The 22,819-nt window shown below is 31.8% G+C and overlaps 3 protein-coding genes across 8 annotated transcripts; 1 reads left to right on the top strand and 2 right to left on the bottom strand.

Annotated features, from left to right (window-relative positions):
* Window positions 1–29: 29 nt before the first annotated feature.
* Window positions 30–656, top strand: LOC143197452 (uncharacterized). 2 transcript variants are annotated; one of them, XM_076405946.1, is made up of 2 exons: window positions 30–138; window positions 187–656. In XM_076405946.1, exons 1-2 carry the CDS (start codon window positions 117–119, stop codon window positions 633–635), a joined length of 471 nt encoding a protein of 156 aa, XP_076262061.1. In that variant the 5' UTR covers window positions 30–116; the 3' UTR covers window positions 636–656. The 2 variants fall into 2 exon arrangements, with proteins under 2 accessions (XP_076262061.1, XP_076262062.1); XM_076405947.1 differs by having other exon boundaries at window positions 62–120.
* Window positions 657–1,202: 546 nt separating this feature from the next.
* On the bottom strand, window positions 1,203–2,950 carry LOC143197448 (uncharacterized). Its single transcript, XM_076405942.1, has 6 exons — window positions 2,422–2,950; window positions 2,203–2,369; window positions 2,014–2,128; window positions 1,787–1,936; window positions 1,624–1,736; window positions 1,203–1,566 (listed from the first exon to the last, which is right to left on the bottom strand). Exons 1-6 carry the CDS (start codon window positions 2,819–2,821, stop codon window positions 1,342–1,344), a joined length of 1,170 nt encoding a protein of 389 aa, XP_076262057.1. The 5' UTR covers window positions 2,822–2,950; the 3' UTR covers window positions 1,203–1,341.
* A 441-nt stretch (window positions 2,951–3,391) lies between these two features.
* Window positions 3,392–22,791, bottom strand: cher (filamin A protein cher). 5 transcript variants are annotated; one of them, XM_076405912.1, is made up of 23 exons: window positions 22,620–22,784; window positions 20,864–21,332; window positions 18,602–18,746; window positions 18,097–18,226; window positions 17,835–18,040; window positions 17,695–17,709; window positions 16,654–17,033; window positions 15,444–16,596; window positions 14,494–14,735; window positions 13,852–14,418; window positions 12,448–13,577; window positions 12,262–12,392; window positions 12,052–12,202; window positions 8,991–9,120; window positions 6,849–7,834; window positions 6,675–6,783; window positions 6,255–6,419; window positions 5,956–6,195; window positions 4,911–5,104; window positions 4,511–4,739; window positions 4,227–4,442; window positions 3,959–4,168; window positions 3,392–3,898 (listed from the first exon to the last, which is right to left on the bottom strand). In XM_076405912.1, exons 2-23 carry the CDS (start codon window positions 21,258–21,260, stop codon window positions 3,714–3,716), a joined length of 7,311 nt encoding a protein of 2,436 aa, XP_076262027.1. In that variant the 5' UTR covers window positions 21,261–21,332; window positions 22,620–22,784; the 3' UTR covers window positions 3,392–3,713. The 5 variants fall into 5 exon arrangements, with proteins under 5 accessions (XP_076262027.1, XP_076262028.1, XP_076262029.1 ...); XM_076405913.1 differs by lacking the exon at window positions 22,620–22,784 and adding an exon at window positions 21,386–21,444; XM_076405914.1 differs by lacking the exon at window positions 17,695–17,709 and having other exon boundaries at window positions 22,620–22,791.
* Between the last annotated feature and the right edge of the window lie 28 nt (window positions 22,792–22,819).

Genomic DNA, 22,819 nt, shown 5'->3' with positions numbered 1-22,819 from the left:
GTACCTACATTAAAATACTTAGGGATTTCAATTTTATTGATATTAGTAAAATATTTTCAAAGACAATTGTCAATTGAAAAGTAGGGTTATGCTATGTGTTTACAAAATCCAAAGGAATGGGTGAGCCACCAAAAAAAGGTAATATCTATTTTATTATACCAAGGATTTAATTATATTCCATCACAGATTATCCACCGGGATGGAATGACCCACCGATGTTAAATTACAGTCCCGTAAATCCACCACCAAAGTCAAGGATAACAAATAAAAGAGTTGCTTTTCCAGTGGAAAGCCAAAGAAATCCTCAAAACGTAAATCCAAGTTTACCTCCACCCGTTTTGAATACGAATAACGTTTGTTCGGAAAGTATATATCTTAAGGCAAGTGAAAATTTTAATACGGCTTTAGAAAATTTTGGAAATGAGAGAATTAAAGAGGAGATATGGCAAATGTTATCTGCCTGGCAAAGAGGACAATTTTCTGATGGGACTCAAGAATTGCTATTTGAAATATCGAACTGTATATTAGAGAAAAACCGTACTAAATTAAAGGAGTTACATTTAAAGCTTATGATGGGCGAATCTTGCGTTAAATCATATTTACCAGCACTCTCTAATGTTATAAACAACTTATAAAATTATATTATTAAAAAATAAGACGTTTTTATTTTATTTCTAACCTGAAAATATATTTTAAAAAATTAAACAATAGTATTTTGACTATATTTTTATTGCTAATGCCAAAAGATACATTCATACATGTTGTGCCTTTTTTGTATTGATTATAGCAAATGTAAAGGCAATTTTTTAACAATATCAATAAATATTTCTATATTACAACAATTTAATAAAAGCTTACATTTAACAATTCCTTTTGCATCATTAAAATAAAGCTGCATTTGCAATATCTTTCTTGTTCAATAAGATGCTTAAAATATATAAATAATAAAACTTCTTATTGCTTCTGAACAAAGTTTTCATGTAAACGCTTTTTTTAATAAAAGATTTTTCTCATAGGCTCCCTAATATCACATAGTATTTAGAATTTCTTTTAAGAAGGTGCACTTGTGTAAAGAAAAAAGCCTAATTGTGTTTTTTTTTTCATTAACATCTAAATTTTTTTTGAATTATTATGTGTATGTACAGTTTTTCTGTTTTAAACAACTGGCTAGTATTCATTTTCACTATGACGTGTAGTTTTTTTAGTAACTTAATTGACATGATATTAAAAAATAAATACTAGAAGATATGTAGGATTGCATTTGAATATTTTGAGCTATAAACTGTCGCTATACTTATTTGCATTTAAAGAACTATATGGATACCTACTAGATTCAAAATTTTAAACTATAACACTTCTCCTATTGGATTTTTGATCTGGAGTATATTGTTCTAAGTCTTCTGGTTGTGTATTTAAAGCGGAGTAGTCAACAGGAAACATGGCAGAAGACATTTCAGTTGGTGGAGCTCCAAGTATATGATGACCGGAACCATTGGGATACCTACCCAACAAATAATTTGAGAAGCATAAATGAAAAGATCTATAGTGCAAGGGATGATCACCATTCTGAAACATAGACAATGTAGGTTTGTAGTTTTCACTATGAAATGTGATATAACTAACCGATGTCATTGCTTGATAAGCTATGTCTAATATTTCAGCCACTTCAACTGCATCAAGACACAAAACTGATGAATAAAAATTGTTCAATTCATCTTTTGTAATAATACCTGTACCTGAAATTTAAATATAGCATTTATCGATTTAAAACATTTTATATTAATACCCCCTCTATTAATCACTTGAAATAGTACTTTCACAAAAAACTGTAACCATATAGGAAAGTCTACTACATTTTTCGATTCTTTTATTAATTGTGACCATTTATGTAACCACCCCTCTTTAGTTAGGTAAGTTATATCATTAACTTCAAATCCTAAAATCATATAATCCTTAGAAATATTATCAAAAATAAAATGAAAAAAAAAACAAACAAAACTTTTGATATCATACCAAATTTATCATCTGATATGTCTGATAAAAAAGTTGATATAAAACCTCTTTCTACTTCTCTTAAAATGTTAAATTCTGGTGAATTTTGAGACCAATCAGCAAAATGTCTTAATCTCTATTTATCCAAAAAAGCAGCATGGAATAGCATAGATTTAACAAATGAAAAAGGATAAATATAATTTAATATACCTCAATTAATGCTTCAAAATCTTGCTCACATATTAAGTTATCTCGATCGTGATCCAACAGGTTAGTGAAAAAATGTGAAAACTTGTTTTTCTGAACAGGTGTTAATGTGCATAATTCATCTTTATGCTCTTCTACTGAATCAATACTGAATCTATCTACCCACGTAGCTAAAAATTAAAAAAAAGAAATAATTCATTATGGTTTTTTTCGTTGACTTACTCCAAACATGAACACTCCATCCACTTTCACTTTGAGTTTCCTTTTTTACTTCAGATTGATTTACACTTTTAGCAACATTTTCAGCTTCAATCTCTGGAAGTGTCCTCCATCTCTTCAATAAGTCTTTTGTTTTATCTTTTGTCTTGTCACAGGCCGATCTCCAGTTAGCAATTATTTTATGAGGCACTTTTAATGATGCATCGGTAGGTAATTTTTGATTGTCATTTTCTTGTGGGGATTCTTTAAATTGTATAGTACCTTTATCGCGTTTCAAACTCCCTCCAGAGCTTGATTTATCAAGGCTTTTTGTACTCTTAAGACTAGTTTGAGATGTACCTAAATGTAAACTGTTGTCTCTGCTTGACTTACTGGTAATTTCTTCTAAAGAATGACTATCCATTATTCTATTATTGCCTAATTTTTGATTCTAAGCTAATGAGCATTTTTAAGCCAAGGAATTTTAGAATTATATTACAAACTAATTCTAAGTCAGATTCACGTACATGTTTGTAAAATTGACATAAGACAAAAAAATTGATTATTTTTTTATGTTTATATGGTACCAAGGTTATGTCGGAAAATTAAATTTTCCCCGCTTTTATAGATTTTTCTTTTAAAAAATTGTTCTTCATAGAGTTACCTGTAAAATTACACTAATTTATTCCTACTACCAGTAGATGATTCCACATGTCGAATAGAACAGTTTCCTGCTTTATGAAAAGGTAGTTTTGATTAGTGCCGGATAGATGACAGGACATACAACTTTTACAGATATCTGCAGTACTTTAATTGAGAAGGTTTGTAGTTCTACTACTAGAGCGCTCTTGATAGTAAAATATTTGGATTTGTTTTACCTAGGATTTCAAATTTTATTACTAAAAAAAATACTTTTGTCTAAACGGAACGTTAATGCTTTATCAACTTGAGGACTCACTTAATCGTCATTATGGTATATTAAAACAATAATATATTTTTAAGAAAATGTATTTTAAAAAAGTTACATATTATAATTGTACAAACTTTATAATATGTATTTCTATGTCGAAAGCGTTTTAAAAATAATATATGGCAAAAATAAATTCAATCATTTCTTTAAACTGCTTTATAGATATAATTTGCTAATTTACTGGAAGAAATTAAAAGCTTTAAATCCCATTAATCTATCCAGAAAAGGTATATACAAAATAAAGACAGAATCTCCAATAAAATAACAAATTGTTTTTGTTTCTAAATAAAGCTACTGAGGGAGGCAAAGATTATGTAATATTAACAAGTACACTAAAATAAAATATCTAGACATCAACTTTGTAGGGTGATCCTGGGATATGATCATCACCCCACTTAACGATAATTAAATATTCCCCTCTATCTTTTACCATGTAGTTAACATCGTACAGGTTGTGACCTTTGTGCTTGATAAAAACTTCGTCGCAAGGTCCCTTAGGTCCGTGAACGCCAACAAATAGTATATTAGTTCCTGAAAATAAGTCATATTAAAGCTAATATCTCGATAAAAAACCAGAATGAATTTAAATACCAGCATCTTGTGCTCCAACTGTAAATTGGTTTTGTTTGGAGAGATAAGCTTTCTTAAGTCCCATTCCTTTGCATTGTACTTTAGAAGCGTCACTTCTAAAGTGGGGTAAAATGACTCCTTTGTGGTTAGCTCCAGTACCTACTTTAGCAACCGTTTCAACTACAACGGACGACGATTCTTGACCACCAACATCGGCTACCTTAGCATCACCTAATAGAATAAATAGTTAGTGTACTAGACGTACAGCATTAATAATTTTTTATCTTACCTTGACTGGTGACTTTGAAAGGAGAACCAACAATGTGAACATTGTTGTATTTAATACTGATGTAATAATCTCCTGGAGCAATAGGAGTATAGCGCACTTTATAGCCTTCTTCGACTTCAGTGCAATCCATAGATACTTTACTGGGGCCATCGATGTTAACTGCCAACGTTCCAGCACCAGCATTTACAGTATCAACGATGAAATCAGTTTTAACACCTATGGATAAATATAAAATCATTAATTAAAAAAAATAATTTATAAATATGAAGCAAAAAATACATTACCTGTTTTAATATCCTTATTTAGTCCGTTACCGTGAGCATGAACTGCCGCTGGATCAGCAGTATCTTTACCCACTTTAACACTAAACGGAGATCCAGGAATATGGACTCCATTGAATTTCGCATGAATCTTGTGAATACCATTTTCGCGTGGCATAAATCGGATAGAATACTCTTCTAAATCGATAATTTGAACGAAACAATCATCTTCATGTCCAGAAGGTCCAATAATCTAAAGCAGTATAAATATATTATATTTTCACGCAACTATTTATAAAAATGATTGCTAATGACTAGCTTTTAGTTTGTATTATTCATCAAGTTATTTTTATTAGTTATTTTTGTACAACTCTGCCAGTTCACTGAAATATTAACGCAACAAGCAAAATAATGAAGCCCTTACTTTAGCGTCCAAATCGCCTTTTGCGCCATTTCTGCGCACAATAAATTGGGATGGTTTATCAGCCTGAATGTACCCCTCGGGGAATTGAGCTACTTCTAATAAATGTGCGTCACCAACGGCCGGGGAAATATATACTTTAAAAGGTGAATCGGGGACATGTTCATCGTTAAATTTCAAACCGATCCTGTATTCGCCTGAAAAAATGAACAGAAAAACAAATTATTTGCAATCGCTGGAATTTCAAGTTTTGATTAAAAAGGATGCGTCAATGATTGATACATCAATATATAAAACAGAATTATATAATACTCTACAAAATATTGTATTAAATACAAAAATATGATTAAAAGCAAAGGGTTATTTGAATTCCGCCACTTACCAAATAAAATTACAATTTTTATCGCAAAAATGTTTATCACTGAATCATTGACACATCCTAGTTGTATTCTTCACAAAATACACACGATTATTACGCAAAAGACCGGTTGTTTTGTACACTAAACGAAAATGCAATATTGATCAATGGATGTTTAAGAATGAATACGCCCCACCTTCATTTTCGGGCGAATTATTTGAATCAAACTGAATTTCCTGACACACCTTATACATTGTCTCTTACTGGCAAAACATTGACCGTATGATAGCAAGATTAGTCTCTCTCTATGCCATGTGGAAATATATTTTCTCACTATTAAGCACTACATGATTCAAAATCTAAAATTAACTAGCCAAAAGCTACCTTGAGAGTTTTTTTTTGTCACAGCTTCGAAATATGTGCGCTGTAAACTTTTGTCTGGATATTTGCCAAATAAAATTAATTTTTATAATCAACTTATGTGTATACACGTATTTTTTATAACGAGTAAAAATTCATTATTCAATTATATTTATTCGTTAAATGTTTTGTCGTATTAGTTCAATGAATTTAACGAGTACTTTTATGAAATGTATTAAAATAAAAATAAATTATACAAAAGTATTCGTCTAGTGGATTAAAATTAAATAATATTACGTAAATATATCATTTTAAGAAAAACAATCATACCTGGTTCGGATACTCTATATGAGACGTCACAAGATCCATCTTTACGATCAGTGAAGTTTATTTCTGCTTTGCTGGGACCTTCAACTGAAATGGCTAGTTGGCCACTGCCAGCTTCTCTAGTCCATACGTTAAATTCGTTAAGTTCTCCTTGTTCGCCTCTTTCCAGACCGACGCCCCCAGCTTTAACCAAATGGGCGCCATGATCGCGATATGGACCGACAGTAAATTGGAAAGGTGATCCTAACCGTGAAAGAATTCCATTGAGCCTATATAATTAATTAATTTATTCAAAAATTTACCGGGAATATGAATGTCTTTGTATCTAACAGATACAGTGTGGACTCCTAATTCTTTGGGTACGAAATGTACAGCATATAAACCATCTTTAACTTCATTGATTTCAGCATCTTCAGTTACTCCTCCTGGCGAGGTCACAGTCGCACTTAGATCAAAGGAGGTTATTCCTATAAAAAAATATTTATATGACTTCGCAAATAATATTCTCGATATTGCTTCTAAAGTACAGAATATCCGGGCATCAAAAAATTATTTCCAGATGCAAACTGTTTATTGAAGCAATTCCATATATTTATCCTTTGGCCATAGCTCTGAGATGTAGGTGTCAAATTTATTGAGTAAATGACCATATCGTTTTGAAACGCAACGAACTTTAAAATATAATTCTATTTTTATAATACATATTATTTATATGTAATTACCGGGCATTTTAAAAGTAAGTTTGCATTCGCTGCCAACTTCGGTGACTGGAACAGCCTCTCTTTGCCTTTGGATTTTTTCTCTTTGCCGGTTAGAACCTTCTCCGGTAACCTATACATATTAGGAATAACCAGCATTAGCTAGTATCAATTTTAATACAATATTATTCGAGTTACCTTAACTGTGAAAGGTGATCCTTCAACGTGGTGATCCGCAAATTTAAGATTAACGATATAGTAACCTGGTTCGGTTGGTTTATAGGAAATGTTTAAGGTTCCATCAGTATTATCGTTACATTGAATTTCAGCTTTACTTGGTCCTTCGATAGAAAGAGAAAGTCCACCAAATCCAGCGTTTCTTGTATCGACGGTAAATGTATTATCAACATGAGTTTTTCCTTCCTTTAATGCGTTTCCTTGTACCTTCACTTTTCTCGCATCTCCCACTTCTCTTTCGCAGACGTTGATTTTGAACGGAGAATTAGTAATATGATTTCCCATTTTTTTGACGGAGACAATATGTTCCCCGACTTCTCTAGGAGTAAATGATATACCAATATTGCCGTTGGCAAGTCTTTTTAAAAAACAAGGTTCTTCCAGACCGCTCGGAGCTTGAATAGAAGCATTCAATGATCTTATATCGGCATCAGATATCTTTCCTGGGAGTGAAACCTCACTGCAGGATCCAACAGATATTTGGTTTCTTTTCCTGCCCTCTCCGGTAATTTTCGAAAAGAATGGCGATCCTTTAATATGCTTGTCACCGAATCTAACGGATATTTTATATTCTCCTGGAGCAGTCGGAAGATACGAAACAGAAACGGTCCCATCTTTATTATCGTGACAGCTAATTTCAGCTTTGCTGGGGCCTTCGACGGCCATAGACAGACCACCATCGCCAGCACCTTTAGTTGAAATAGTGAAGTTACTAGGTTCGCCAGTAACTCCATGAGTAAGACCAGCTCCGTAAGCTGTTACATAACCTGAACTGATAGAATCTACGTGGAACTTGTAGGGAGATCCTTGGACATGTTCTCCGTTGAATTTTACTGCAAGTTCATGAACACCTTCTTCTCTGGGATCGTATTTAATTGAAACGGTACCATCGTGATTGTCTTCGATAATTGGTCGGTCCAATTTTCCACTGGGCATTTTTATTTCCGCTAAAATAAACGTAAAATATTAATAAAACTATCTTTTTTAATTAACAAACAAATGAATTATTAAAATGAAATTAATTATTAACTGTTCAATTACAGGTGTTAATTATACAATAAAGTGTTGCGATAATGAAGGAACGTCATCGCCTTCATAATGATGCTATTAAAAAATTAATTAAGACAAAGTAACTAAATAAAGCTTCACACAAATGCGACGATAGTCAAGTATTTACCTTTTGTAGTATTTACGGCAAAACAAGAGAGAAATGTAATGGGAGCGAAATCAATTCCAAAACCTTTACCACCGATAGGTAAAGACGGTACGTTTCTATATACCACGGGATTTTCGTTTTTGTCGAATTCCGAATGAGTGATCTTTTTCAGTTTTGGAATATAAATTTTGGTTACCTCGTTCCAAGTTGCTTGGGGAGGTTCCGGAATATTAATCCAAGAGAACATTCTAAATAAAGAGTTTGAACATAATCTAAGGGTAAAATCGAAACACTATCTGATTGCCTTTGGTGGCTGTCTGTTACTACGAACAAGATTTAACGAAGACTGTCACGCAGATCACTGAAATGCTCATGTTACGGAGGATAGTGAATGTACATGCCGCTGCGGTAGGGAATATTTAAAGTGGATAATGTTCAATATCTAAAAATATCAAGACATCGTATCAAGATTAGGTGGAGGAAGATTCTTAATCATATAAATAATCTTGGATGCGTATGCAATTTTTGATGACATGTTTTTCAAATGTATCAAATACAGCATCAATCCCGGACGTCACAAGCCTACTTCGCAAAAATATCAAGAAACAAATTCTGTTTATGCTATCTGAAATTAAAATATTAAACAAAACAGAACGGGAAAAGAATGGTTTTAGGAAAAAGAAAATAAATACGTCTGAAAATGTTTGATTATTTTATAATTTTGATGGATAATGAATGCCTATTTAAAAAAATAAATCTTGATTAGACAGCTTTACAACAAGCTTTAATATTTACTACATATTTGATTATTTTTGTTCGACATTCGTTCGGCATCCGTTTTCATTAATAAAAATGGTTAAAGATTTAATTAGTACACCTTGTTATACTATACTACAACTATTTTTACATTAGATTGACAAGATATTTCGTCATTTTATTTTGCATACCTGTTACGTGTCCTCCTGTACTAGGTAAAGGAATATTATCTAAATTGACTGATCTATATTTCTTTTGTTGGGTGATCGACGATGTTTGAGTAACGCTAGTTTTTTCAGTCTTACTGACTGATTCTTCTGCCTGGAAATTAAAAAATATAAAAGTCACAAAGATATATTGAACGTGTGCCAAGTTCTGACAACAAATTTTATTTCATTTCAAGAATTTGATTTTCATTTCAGCAAATATATAAGATCCGGCATTTTTGTTTATCCAAAAGCGAATAAACATAGTGAGCTTTATTTTTAGAATATTTCACAACAGACAATAAAAATATCTGAAAATAAGTAACTAATATATAGTATAGGCTTATTGGTTATAACTACATATAAGTTTCAAGTATCACGGCAGTTTTTAGAATATATTGTAAAATGATCTTAATTAAAAAGTACGAATATTTTCTCCGCTCTAGTTATCTTCACCTAGAGTTAAAATTGGATGGCAGAGACTATTTCTACTTGATATATTAAGGACAGGTGCACTAGTCTCTATTTATTGCATCTTAAAACTGTTTTTCGTATATTAGAAGCCGCTATCATGTAATTTTTAATGATTTTGCATGTCACCATATTCTTAAAAAATATTTAATAACAAGAAATCCAAATAATTTGGCTTATTTTCGGTATCTATAAATCTAGTCGAGATTCAGCAACTCATCGTAATTATGCTGTTTGTAGACGGCGTCAAATATTACGAAAATATATTTAACCCTAGACTAAAAATCTGGAGTGCTACGATTTTTTGACAGGCTTCTTGTTAATTTTTGTTGCCTTGACGTTTAGAAGTAAACATTATAAAAAATATTATTTTAAACAAGATGTTATTAAAAATACCTTGTTTTTGTAAATATTTCGTGAAAATTAACTTAAAAAATATTTGGCGCTTATATGTTTACCATATTAATTTAATAAATGGTGTTTTTGCCAAGCTTTATAGATGTTGTTATTTTCTAAGCAAAATATCATTGTCTGAACGTTTTTTAATATAAACTTATATTAGCTAAAATAAATAACTTGAGCTACAGTTAATTTTAAATTGGACTTCATCCAGTTGCGACGGCTCAATAATTAACTTTAAAACATTACTTTTTATTCAACTACAAACTTGTAAATAACAAAATAATTTATATAACATGTAACATTCGTAATTCAATGTTAAATTTATAAAATAAAATTAAAGCAAATACAGTTATTTTCTTGGAATGCAAAGAAAGTGGCCATTAAATATCAAGTTTTATAGTTATTTTACTTCTAGGAATATAAATAGATCTACGAAAGAGAATAAAGCCTGAATATTGATTTCGTAAAAATGTAAAACAAATGTGTGCTGATTTTGTTGTAAACATGCTATTCTTGTATCTTGTTTATATCATGTTACAATAATATTTAGAGATGAAATTAAAATAATTATAAAAAACTAGCGAAAAAATATATTGTTAAATCTTTTTCATTATACTTTATATTATTATACCATTAACTAAATAAGATATTATTGTAAAATTAATGCTTTAAATATCAATTTAATTAATCAAAGTTAACAAAATCAACGTTTCTATATTAACAAATGTGAAATAATTGTTTGTTAATAATTCTATAAAATAATGAATAATATTAATATTTAAAACATTTTAAAAGCAGCGTTTTAGTAAATAAATTATTATTATATGCGAGAATAAATTGTTAAAAATATTATAATCAATAATAATAAAAATAAAAATTGCTAAATATAATAGCTATATTTTATTTTAATATGTATATATATTCATATATATGTATATATATATATATATATATATATATATATATATATATATAAATTACAGAAAAATAGTTACAATTAGAATATGTAAAAAAGATCCATAGCGCTAGAAACATACCTCTTCCTCCTAAAGCACTACTATTAGGCCACAAGATCAAAGACAATTAAATTATATGCATATGAAAATTGGAAACGTTGGTGGGTGAGAATAAGAATTAGTTCGGCTGTTTTCGAATGAGCTCGTGTGTTATAATTTTATCAAAAATAGAGCTCAAGTAACGGAACAAGAAGTCAAGGAACTGTTTCTGGATACACGAGAGATTTCCACGCTTTAATATCTCGTTCTAATTAAATCAAAGAAACTGGAACGCGTCTTTTCTTTCCATTTTTTATCGAAAATATAACGCGAAAAAGCAGGTGACAGGTGCAAGGAGGTGGAGTCTGATGTCTCTGATGCCAAGCTTCATAATATTCAAAATTGATGAGATCAGTGCTGGCTTCTGCATTAATTTTCACGTTCTAATATTTTTTAATAAGATAAAATCGTATATAAAAAAATACACTAGTTCCTATATTATTTAATTTATCATCTTTGCATCACATATTATTGGTAATCATATAAGAAAATAGAATATTAAAATTAATAACTAGAATATGTCATTTTCATTAATTATTGAAATATATTATTTCAATATGCAATTACTATTCTAGGGTTGATCATATACGAAATTCATTCTATACTTCATGTATTGTTCAAAAAAAGTGCTGTTTATAAATACGAATTCAAATTCAATTATATGTTTAATATTCTATAAATACGGACCTGAACATTATTTGTTTAGAAGTTGATTCGTGCGCCTGATCACAAGCCAGGTTTTTGGAAAGTTATATTGCACGAGAAAACATAAAACACATACTCCAACTTATGTACGTTATTTTTATGAAAGCGAAATTGCATTTGCGGGACTGACATAAAAAAAATTAGCGATGAAATCAGGATGTAATATTATATGGAAAATAGCACATTTTACTTTGACACACATTTTGAATCATATGGAAAATGTGTCACACGTGGATCCTGTTCTAAATATAGTGGAACAGCAACGAAACGATACTTCCAAGTAAACAGACATTTTTGTATCAAGTTGGAGTGGAATCGAATTTTTTTTATATAATCGATTATATTTTAAATAGAACTTGTAGGAAATTTCCATTCATTTCGCAAATATATTTAAAATGTTCAGTTTTGCTCACCATAAAGGTATAGAAACCTCCTGGTACTGTTTGTCCTCCAAATTTAATATTGATGGTATATTCTCCGGCATCTTCAACTTTATAGTAAATGCTGACTGTGCCATCTCCATTATCCACAATATTGATATATCTATCAAATATATCCACATCACTATAAAAAAAAGATGAGAATATTAATGATGTTATTATCAGTCTTACCATATTACATACCTGTCATTAACTGATGATATTCTGCAAGTAACATCACCGTTACCTGCATCTTCAGTGTTTACGGTAATGCAGTATGACTCTCCACTACATACTGTTTTTTCTAAACCTTTTGTTATTGTACATTTTTCAGCCTAAAATTATAGACATTCTTAGAATTCATATGATTATTTAAAACATTAAACATACATTGCCAATGGCATAAACTTGAATTGGAATGGGTGCTTTCGATACATCTTTTCCTCCATATTTAACATCTAATTTATATCTTCCGCAGTCGTCAGGACGGAATGATGCGTTAATAGTTCCATCGCCGTTTTCTTGAATTATTACTCGTCGAGGATGTCCATCTGGTCCAGTCACTTTAACCTCCAAATCTCCATATCCCGCATCACTCGTATCTATTGTAACAGTGGTCGGGATTGATGCGGGAATTCCTGTTTCTACTATAGCGGGTCCTGTTATTTTCACTTTATCGGCTTCTGCAGTTGGTCTAACTTTAATTGGGAATGGACTATTAGGAACTTCCTTGCCGTTGTACAAGATATGAGCTTGAAGATTGGTTCCTTCGGCAGGTGGAATGTATGTCACGTCAAATGTGCCATCGGCGTTATCTTTCACTTCTGGGCGTCGCGAAATCGGCGAGGAGTCAGAAGTAATATTAACTGCAACTGGGGCGGGTCCTACTTTCGAAGCGTCGATCTTGAATTTAGCCGGAATACCAGCTCTGCATTTATTGGGCTCCAATCCAGGACCATAAGCTCTAACGAGTTTCTCGTCTACATCAGGACCAACAGCCACTTTGAATGGAGAACCGGCGATATGATTATCGGCAAATTTGATCGTAACGTCATATTCACCGGGTTCAGTAGGAACGTATACAACGGAACAAGAGCCATCCCGATTATCTTTGCAAGTCATTTTGGCTTCGGATGGTCCTTCGATAGCTAAGCTCAACCCACCCGTGCCAGCGCCTTTAGTTTCAACTGTAAAAACGTTTTGTTTATGAAGAACGCCACTTTCTAGACCTGGACCGTATGCGATGCATTTTTTCGCATCGCAACATCTGCGAACGTTCACAATAAACGGTGATCCAGGCACGGGAACGTTATCATAGAATATATCAATCGTATGTCTTCCTTCTTCGAACGGAGTGTAACTAACTTTATAAGTTCCATCGAGTCTTCTAGCCGTCTCTAGCTTCTCGGTTTGTGTCCCAGAAGGATTAGTGATAGTACAAGTCACCTTCCCCTGGTTGTTCGACTTAGGTATGGCTCTGGTATCAACTAAAAATTCGGTAGGCGTTTCGACGTATACACCTAAAAAAAAATTAAGTCAAATTATGGGGGATTTTCTAACAAAAACATAAATCGATTCATAATTTCGTATTGTGGAGTCTCAAATGTTTACTGCTCATCAATACAATCGAAATACAAATTTATGAATCATCTTTCCACACATTTTCATCATATATCTACATCAAACATGCACTGAAATAATAAATAAGAAATAAAAAATGAAAATAAAAACCAAACAAACACCAAACAACGAACTGAGTTAATAAACATCAAAGATTTTTGCACAACGGATTACCGTGTAATTGAATGCCGCTACCGGATACTTTGATCATGTTCATATCAACTTCAGGCACTATTATCGCCTGGAACGGACTTCCCGGTATGTGAGTATCGTTGAAAGTTATGTTAATGCCATAGTCACCGACTTCCGTAGGTAAATAGGCCACTGAACATGTGCCATCGCCGTTATCTCTGCAGTTAATAGCAGCTTCACATGGCCCTTCAACGGTTACACCTAATCCACCTTGTCCAACACCTCTCGTGTCAATTATGAATTCCGCGGGTCTATTGACTATTCCTTTATGAAGTCCAGGTCCCGAAGCCTTTACTTTCATAGGATCATTGCCCGTTAGGCAAGTTAATTTGAAGGGTCTGTGAGAAATCGGCTCTCCGCCAAAAGAAATTCCTAATAAATACTCTCCCAATTGCGTTGGGGTAAAATTGACTAAATAACCTTCATGGGTGGGTATGACGTGTGCTTTCACTTTGCTTCCTGAAGGACTCGTAATGGAGATAGCAAATTCTGCCTTGCCCGCATCTTGAGTAATGACTCTGAACTGCTGAAGACTATTTATGGGTGCCGCTAATATGATGCATTTATAATAAAGTCGTAAACATTAAAACTGCATTAAAATACAAATCTTGTCATGTTACTTACTGGGTTCTAATCCGTCGACTTTTATTTTTGAAACGTCTACGTTTGGTTGAACTTTGAACTTAATAGGGGTACTCGGTACTTTAAGACCACCATAATGGAGCGTTACTGTATAATTTCCTGATTGTGGTGCTTCATAATCGACAGTATAAGTTTTATCACCATTATCGGTTAGTTTAAGTGGTACCTCTTCGTGAGTATCTTCATTCAATAAATGAACATCTAATTCAGCATCGCCAGCTTCCCTGAAACATTATTTCTCTCTAAATATTCAAAAACCCCATGTATAGTTTAATATTAAAATCCTTCAAATGTAATAAACATGAATATTTTTTTAAAAATCAGTAAGTAACATCCAAATAGAACAAAAAGGTGGATATTGAAGATTATTGCTTACCATTTGATTTGTAATTAAAAATTATTTTCAGTTTATTACAAGCGAAACCTTCTACCTAGTCTAGGTGATTTGACAAATGTTCCAACCAAATTAGAAAAAAGAAAGTTGCTGCTCTGTTGGGAATCTAACTCGCGATCTCCGCGTGTGAGCCTAACATTTTAACTATTACACCATAGAAACAGTTGCCTACAGTGTTTCTACGACTTCTCATGATATGGTTAGTGTTTAAAGAGCAAACGGAATGGCTTTTATACTGAAAAACTTCGGATTTTTTGTCACACCAATTCGGTAATAACATTATACACAAATATCTGATTATTTTAGATGAAAAATATGTGAAAACATTGTACGTGCCTTTGAAATTTGATGTTTTCCCTCGATTTCCCCTCTTCCCCCATCTGATTCTAACTTGGTTCCAATGGGACCACTTCGAATAAAAGAAGATTTTTGAAAATCGGTCCATAATTGACGGAGAACATACATTAAAATTATACAGCCGAATATAGAACCTCCTCCTCGTTTGAAGTTGGTTAAAAAGTAAGAAAGTGGTGTTTACCTGGCATCAATATTAAAATGTGTTGGAACGCCTGCTTTAACTCCATCTTGTATTCCAGGACCAAAACAGAGGACTTTCGACGCATCTGCCGGTTCTCCAACATATATTCTAAATGGGGAATTTTTAATGGCTACGCCACCATAGTTTACTTGAACTGTGTGTCGTGTGCCACTTTTAGCTGTGTATGTTCCCTCAATTAATCCCTCAGATTTCTCAATTAATTTTACATCGACTTTATTACAATTGGAGTCAGTTACTCGCACGTCTAACGGTGCTGGACCGGCTTTCCTTGTATCGACGGTGAATTTGGTTGGAATATTTTTCTGGGGTCCATTTTTCTCAACACCCTGGCCGTAGACTTCGACCTTTTCCGGGAAATAATCAGTATTCGGTAAAATTTGAGCTATGTACGGACTACCAGGAATGTTTTCATTTTCGCAAAGTATATGAACGGCATATTCTCCAGCTACTGTCGGATGATATCTAACGTCAGCCGATCCATCTCCATTATCATGGCACTCAATTTTTGCCTGAGAAGGACCTTGAATGCTGAAACTTAAAGAGCCAGCATCTCCGTTTGTTTCCACCGTGAATAAAGCTGGATAATTTACCACACCTCCTGTCAGTCCAGGTCCATAAGCCCGTATTCGAGTTTCTTTGTAGGGACCCACGTTCACATCAAAAGGCGATTTATGAATCTCTTGTCCAGCAAAAGTGATCATAATTCTATAACGTCCCTCTTTTAATGGGTAATAGGTGCAATTATATGTATGACCTTCTACTTTTGTCATTTTGCAAGTTTCGCGAGTACCACCGGGTCCGATGATATGTACTTCCGGATGACCTTCACCCGCACCTTCAGTATAAATCTTAAAGTCGGCTTCATCTTTTACCCTGACACCATTAGGTTGTAATCCTCTGCCACTAGCTCTAACTTTCTTAGGGTCTGATACGGGGGCTACTCTGACGCCAAACGGACTGTTTGGGATAGGTTGACCGGCAAAGAATATATTGACGGAATGTAATCCAAGAACTGTCGATAAATATTCGCATCTCCATAAATCTGGACTAGTTTGTCGAACTTTAACTGGAACTGAATTCTTGTTTCCCGAAGGATCTAATATGATAACTTCTGGAACACCTTTTCCTGCGTCTAAAATAATAAAGTATGCGTTAATCTGTGCCCGTAAATATTATATTCTATTCTTACTCTTGGTAGATATGTCAAAATACGTTGCTTTTTTAATGCAAACTCCATCAGGTTGAAGGCCAGGCCCTGAAGCTGTGACCTTCGTAGAATCGCCAGCATGACCCTCGACTTTTACGCCGAAAGGACTCTTCGGAACATCTCTACCAGCATATTTAACTATTATCCTGTGGGTGCCTTCCATTTGAGGGGTGTACGATACGGTATAAGTAAGATTTCTATCATTATTAAACCTGACATCGACTGGTTCTTTCTGGCCTCTAGGGTTTTCGACGATCACATCTACGTGTCCCTTTCCAGCAGAGAAAGTTTCTACTGTGAAATTGACAGTAGCGCCAACCACAGGACCTGTCGGCTCAATACCTGGACCATACACTCTTACCCTGCAATAAACATATAATCAGTATAAGAACATTAAATACATCAAATTCCTATATTATATGCATATCTAATACATTTTATTTGTTTTTTATACCATAATAAATGTATTAGATCATTATTTTTCTCACTCAAACAAATAAAAATGAGAACAATACAAGAAAAATACATAAAATATGTCCAAAACACGCCTTAAACAGTAAATGACCATTAAAACAGCTAGCAGTTAAAAATGAATTAATACTTTAAATAAAATTTCTTAAATTTAATATCCGCCAATTCATTTGACATGTAGTTTATCTAATCTAAATTGTGTAAAGAACACGGTGCTATGTAAATATAAAGTATAACAGTTATGTATACTAAACAAAAAACTAAACTAAAACTATCCAATGCAAATATGTGAACGTTTTAGCATGTCATGTATGTTTTTGATGTCTGACTAAACAAAATACGCCTTACGTTGTTGACGAATGACCTACTGGCAAAAAATTAAAATTCTATAATTCGTTTCATCACCCGTTAACAAGCAGACAATTTTTTTTAACTTTTTGCCATAGTTTATTTGCTAAATTTGCCAAACGGTTAGTATAGCTATGTCGTGAATGAACACCAATCATTTGTGTTAACGAAGGCTTTTTCAATTTCCTGTAAATTAAAACTTACCTAGGCGGTGGTATTCTGAGTAAATAAACAAAGAAAACTGTTAATAAAATTTAGAATATAATTCGGATAATATTTTGTGAACGTGTGTTGGTATCTAGTCTTGTATGTAAGAATTCGTAGTTCAGAATAATGAGACTTACTTATTGGGACTAGTTCTGGGTCTTAACGGGGCTCCTTGTTTCAGTTTAGCGTTTGGATATTGTGATAAATATGTCATCATGGATTGCTCGTCAATATTAGGGTTAACTATTTCTTCAGGTTTTATTAGTTGTGGGATATTCAACCAATCATCAGCAAGGCCCATGGCTTCTGATGCGTTTTGAACAGAATCATGAGGATCCCAATCCTAAAAATATATATGTTTATACATTGATCCATAAATATAAATTAGTGCATTTTTACCGGCCAATCAGGGCATAAACCAGGAGCTACAGAATCAACTAAAGCGCCTACAGCCTTTCCATCGTTCCAGTCAGTAGTAAAATTTTTAATTGGCAAGTCAGGAACTTTACTTTGAATCCAGTTCATTAATCTAAAGAAGGGTATATGTAGATATATGTTTACGTATATGAGGCTGTTCAATAAGTTTTGCCATTCGATAAAGAAAACACGATCGGGGGCAACTAAATCTGGTGAATACGAAGGATATTAAAACGTATCAGATCCGCAAATCAACCTAATATAATAATTGTAACAAAAAAATTCAAGACTTCAAAAAATAAATAAGAAACTCACTAAAAGGTAAAAAATAATCGAACTTTAGCTTAATGCAATTAAAAAAATATATACAGTCGAACATAGAACGTCCTCCTTTTTAGAAGTCCGTTAAAAATAAAATACCAAATCCATTCGCACTATTTTTTATCGAAGACAAAACTTATTTTTCAACCTGTATATGCCAATATACCTTTGTTTTGGTGTTGGTTCTGTTCCTCCATTGCCCATGTCGTCTTCTCCTTCCCACATGGGCAAAGAAATAGAGTAATGCAAAATAAGTGTCCATATTAATCCTAATATTAGTTTTAACTTGCAATCCACAATATGAGTGGAATCTAATAAATAAAAACAATGATGTAATAAAAAACTGTACTTAAATAAAAAGTTATTTAAATTATTTCAATATTTCTTTGAAAACTGCAAATTTCCTGATATGACACAGTTTTAAGAAACAAAAGAGGACATGAAGTCATCGACTAAATTCAGCTATCGGTACTAATAACCGAGAAATACGTTTGTACAAACAGAACAATGTAGATATACGTTAAAAATCTGATAATAATTAATATTCTTCTGATCTGTTCATTTCGATCGTTTTTAAAAACATTCCCAAATTGCCGTGATTACCTCATGGTTCTCTCATGACGTCAACCTTGTAAAAATCAAATAATCTTTAGTTAAATGCGCTATAAATAACTTGAAAGTTAATAAACAATTATCTCTCTCCTTTTTTATATATAAATGTATAACTCAACATCATCATATATATATCATAGTTTGTAAAATAACAATTTGTTCAAGTTACTTTGAAGTAGACCATTAAATTAAGTAACATACAATTAAATTTGGGTACTTTATCCTTGGTAATGTTCATATTTGGTATAGTAGTTAAATGACTAAATCAGGCCTAAATTGGTATTACCTTGAAGACCTAGATGGTCTGTATAAGAAACCGTTTACTCTCATTTCAATAAAATTCAAATTGCAAAAGATAATCTTCGATTAGTTTAAATTAACGGCAGTACCAGAAAACTAAAGAGTTACAGAAAGTTTGACACATGCATATTTCTCGAACAAATCTTCAGCAGTTCGAAGAAATATTACGTAAGCATCGTCCAAGGGCAAAAGTCTACGACTGAAGAACAGAGAGTTTTCGCATTCAACATAAGTAACCTCATTTCTTGTTATTGTCGTTTCTTAATATTTCGAATCGGATTATATTTTAAATATGCTTAGGGATAAATCATCGTCATAAATACAGTAAATCGGTAAAATGCATTATCAAATTGGTGATATCACTATTTACAGTTTTCTCGAGATTATTTCTTAAAGAAATACCGAGAACGAATGTTCTCCGATAAGTCGTTCCGATGATTTCATACAAAAAATATTTTTATTTTGAAACAAACCCATATCTACCTTGAGGGACTACAGATATTTGTAATTGAATTTTGTTGAATTTGTGTCATCAAAATTTAATATAATTGTATTGTATATAGAAACATTAAATATAGATAACATTAAAATAAATAATTTTGAATATTCGTTTTAGGTCTTAACTTTTATATAGAAGTGTGCGGGTTCCATATAATCATGCAAATTAAACTAGTCATTTTTAGGTTACAATAGATACTTAACAATTATATTTTTTTGTCATTACAGGATGTTGTTAAAAGTATCATGAATAATATAAGTTAAAAATGTATAGCTTTGTGTCTGATATGACATGGTTAATTGTATGACATCATGCATTACACTTTGTTAAGCCTGTTTAATGTTTAATAAGTAGACGTCATGAATGGATGCATTATTTTACATTGATTTAAGTGTGTAATTTATATATTGATATGTGTGTATTTGTTAAACAAAAAATAAGTTTAGTTTAAAAATAGAAATGAGAGAAACAGACCGTGTAATTGTTATCAGAAATTGTTGAATAATAAAACCTGTAGAATTTATTGTTTAAAGACAAAATAATGAAATTGGTGCTAAAAATAGAAATGAGTATATAGTAAACTATAGTGTATAATGTTTATTTAAATTTATCACAGTCATTTTAAACGATTAATAGAAACACTAATTTGAATTTCTACCTCTTGTGCTATAAAGGCGCTTCCAATTTATTTCAACTATATAACATGATGAACCAACAAATTATTATTGAACATATATATTATATATTTAATATTTCAAATGATATGTCCTAAATTTGTTGTCAAGCAACTTTACGTTAAAGTAAACAAATTACGGACACCTACTGATAAGATATATTTAAAAATATACATTCTTCATCTATCATTTAAACGGTAAATTGAAAATAAAAATGTTTTGAAGAATTTCTTATAAGCCAACAATGGAGAACATTTTTATTGTTGATTTTTTATATAAGCAACATGAAAATAATTAGAAAAATATTTGTTTTAAACAATTTATATTGAATTAGTTGACTTACCAATGTTAACGATCCGAATTCCTTCCTCTTCTAGAAACTTAAGGGCCACTGAAACATTTTCTAGTTTCTGAGACCGGAAAGACGGTTTCTTATTGTATTTTAAGAACGTCTTCTGAGACAAAACCTCGATAAGTGATATTAGCCTAAGACCATCACTTAAATCCGTTTCTAAATTTCCTATGTGCTTCGACACCACTTTCAAATGCTCATTGGCCCATCTTGTAAAAGTATTCTGTTGGATTTTCTTCCATTGGGCATCTTCGGCCAATTCACGTTCTGTTGTCACCATTTCGCCTTCCGTGTCTAAGTCGTCATCGACATCGCGTTGTAGAATGCATGCCGGAGAGTCAACCGGTCTGAAACCGGTGTCTCCGCATTGGGGGGGATACGAGTTCATCTTGCTCGACCACTAATTCAACTTCGAGTGGTGCCCCGCTTGTGGCAGTGCCCACTATGTTATCTACAACCCCTTTAAAATTCAATTATATATTAGTATTTTTATCAAAACAAATAATCATTTACTTATTGATTCTTAAACGGTACCGAAATTTAGAGTTATTACACTATTGTTGATTTAAGCAAATTTCCCAATAATATACCCAAATAAAGATATAGTTCAAAGAAACTAACATTTCAGGTTAATTTTAAACTAGACTAATTATAGTAAAACTGATTTATTATATCATCATCATTATTAATTATATCAAAATATTCTAATTAATAATCAGTAATAATCAATTTTATCAATTCAATAGCTAATTATGTTCTATTGTATACATCATTATAATGACATTTTTATTGTTTTAATCAATTTAATCAAGTACATTAATATAAAGGGCTAAGTTTGACTTATGCTTCAATGGAATTTAGACATATCCTAACTAAACCAAACGCATTCACCAATAGTTCCAAGAAAAAAACCGCGACATTTACTAAATTACATCACATATTCGGAAAAAAAAACCAAAACATCTTATCGACATCTTAAATAAAAACCACATCCGATTTTTGCAACTTAAACTTATCAAAAAAAAAACCTTTTCCTTTGTCATATAGTAAAGATAATTTTAAGAAGATATTACTATGGCTATTGAGAAAATTTATCCCAATTATATTTTTATTTAATAAATGAAGGTTGGTGCACTCAATATATAAGCATCTCAACAATGGTTTTATTGTATTTTCTTTCATTATTATAATTATCTGTTAACCTTTAATCCGAGCGCTTATTATGATTGTTATATTAATAATATTTAATAATAGTTAATTGCAATTTTTACATACTAGCGTGTTAATAACCCTATTATATATATATATATATATATATATATATATATATATATATATATATATATATATATATATATATATATATATATATATCATATTCTACAGGTGAATCATATTTTAAAATACTATAATTTTTAATTCGCTTGAAAAAAACGTACACACACGTTAAATTTGATTTATGAGTTTGATTGGAACTTTTTTTTTCTAGAATTAAATATATCTTTTTATCGAGATGTTATAGATTTATTTTTGTTTGTTTAAAAATAAATTTACTTGAATCTTATTAGAAAAAGTGTGTAAAATTGTCCACAAAGTGGTTAAAAATAGTTCTAAATGTCAAGAACTCTCCACCTTTATTAACAATTTATTTTGTACTAATTATAATACAGTTAAAAATATCCAGTGAATCGAGAATCACAGAAGCGCTCACCAAAAAGGTTTTCGAATTATTTTTGGCTAAACTTACCTTTTTACAAATAAAACAAGAAACAGAACTTAAAAAATTATCCGTAAAATCATTGCACTTTCACAGTTTTCATAGTGATTCGAACGAACAACTCTGACTAAAGATATGTACAAAACTAAGAATAGATCCTCTGTCCATGAGTTAGTTGTTTATAGACTGTCTCATTAAACTTAACTTAACCCCACTTTTCTGAGTAGAAT

Source organism: Rhynchophorus ferrugineus, unplaced genomic scaffold, assembly GCF_030347505.1.
Source record: "Rhynchophorus ferrugineus isolate W39M unplaced genomic scaffold, kcgeb_rfMv2 rfM5, whole genome shotgun sequence".
In the NCBI taxonomy this organism is placed as follows: Eukaryota; Metazoa; Arthropoda; class Insecta; order Coleoptera; family Curculionidae; genus Rhynchophorus; species Rhynchophorus ferrugineus.
This window is presented reverse-complemented; position numbering and strand designations above follow the sequence as displayed.

Coding starts and splice junctions, on each gene's coding strand:
- LOC143197448 (XM_076405942.1), bottom strand. CDS start 2,821: ATGGATAGTCATTCTTTAGAAGAAATTACCAGTAAGTCAAGCAGAGAC. Junction 2,370..2,421: donor ATGGAGTGTTCATGTTTGGA/GTAAGTCAACGA, acceptor TTTAATTTTTAG/CTACGTGGGTAGATAGATTC. Junction 2,129..2,202: donor ATTTTGAAGCATTAATTGAG/GTATATTAAATT, acceptor TTGGATAAATAG/AGATTAAGACATTTTGCTGA.
- LOC143197452 (XM_076405946.1), top strand. CDS start 117: ATGGGTGAGCCACCAAAAAAAG. Junction 139..186: donor GGGTGAGCCACCAAAAAAAG/GTAATATCTATT, acceptor ATTCCATCACAG/ATTATCCACCGGGATGGAAT.
- cher (XM_076405912.1), bottom strand. CDS start 21,260: ATGAACTCGTATCCCCCCCAATGCGGAGACACCGGTTTCAGACCGGTT. Junction 13,578..13,851: donor TAGCGGCATTCAATTACACG/GTAATCCGTTGT, acceptor ATTTTTTTTTAG/GTGTATACGTCGAAACGCCT. Junction 6,420..6,674: donor ACTTACTTTTAAAATGCCCG/GTAATTACATAT, acceptor ATTTTTTTATAG/GAATAACCTCCTTTGATCTA.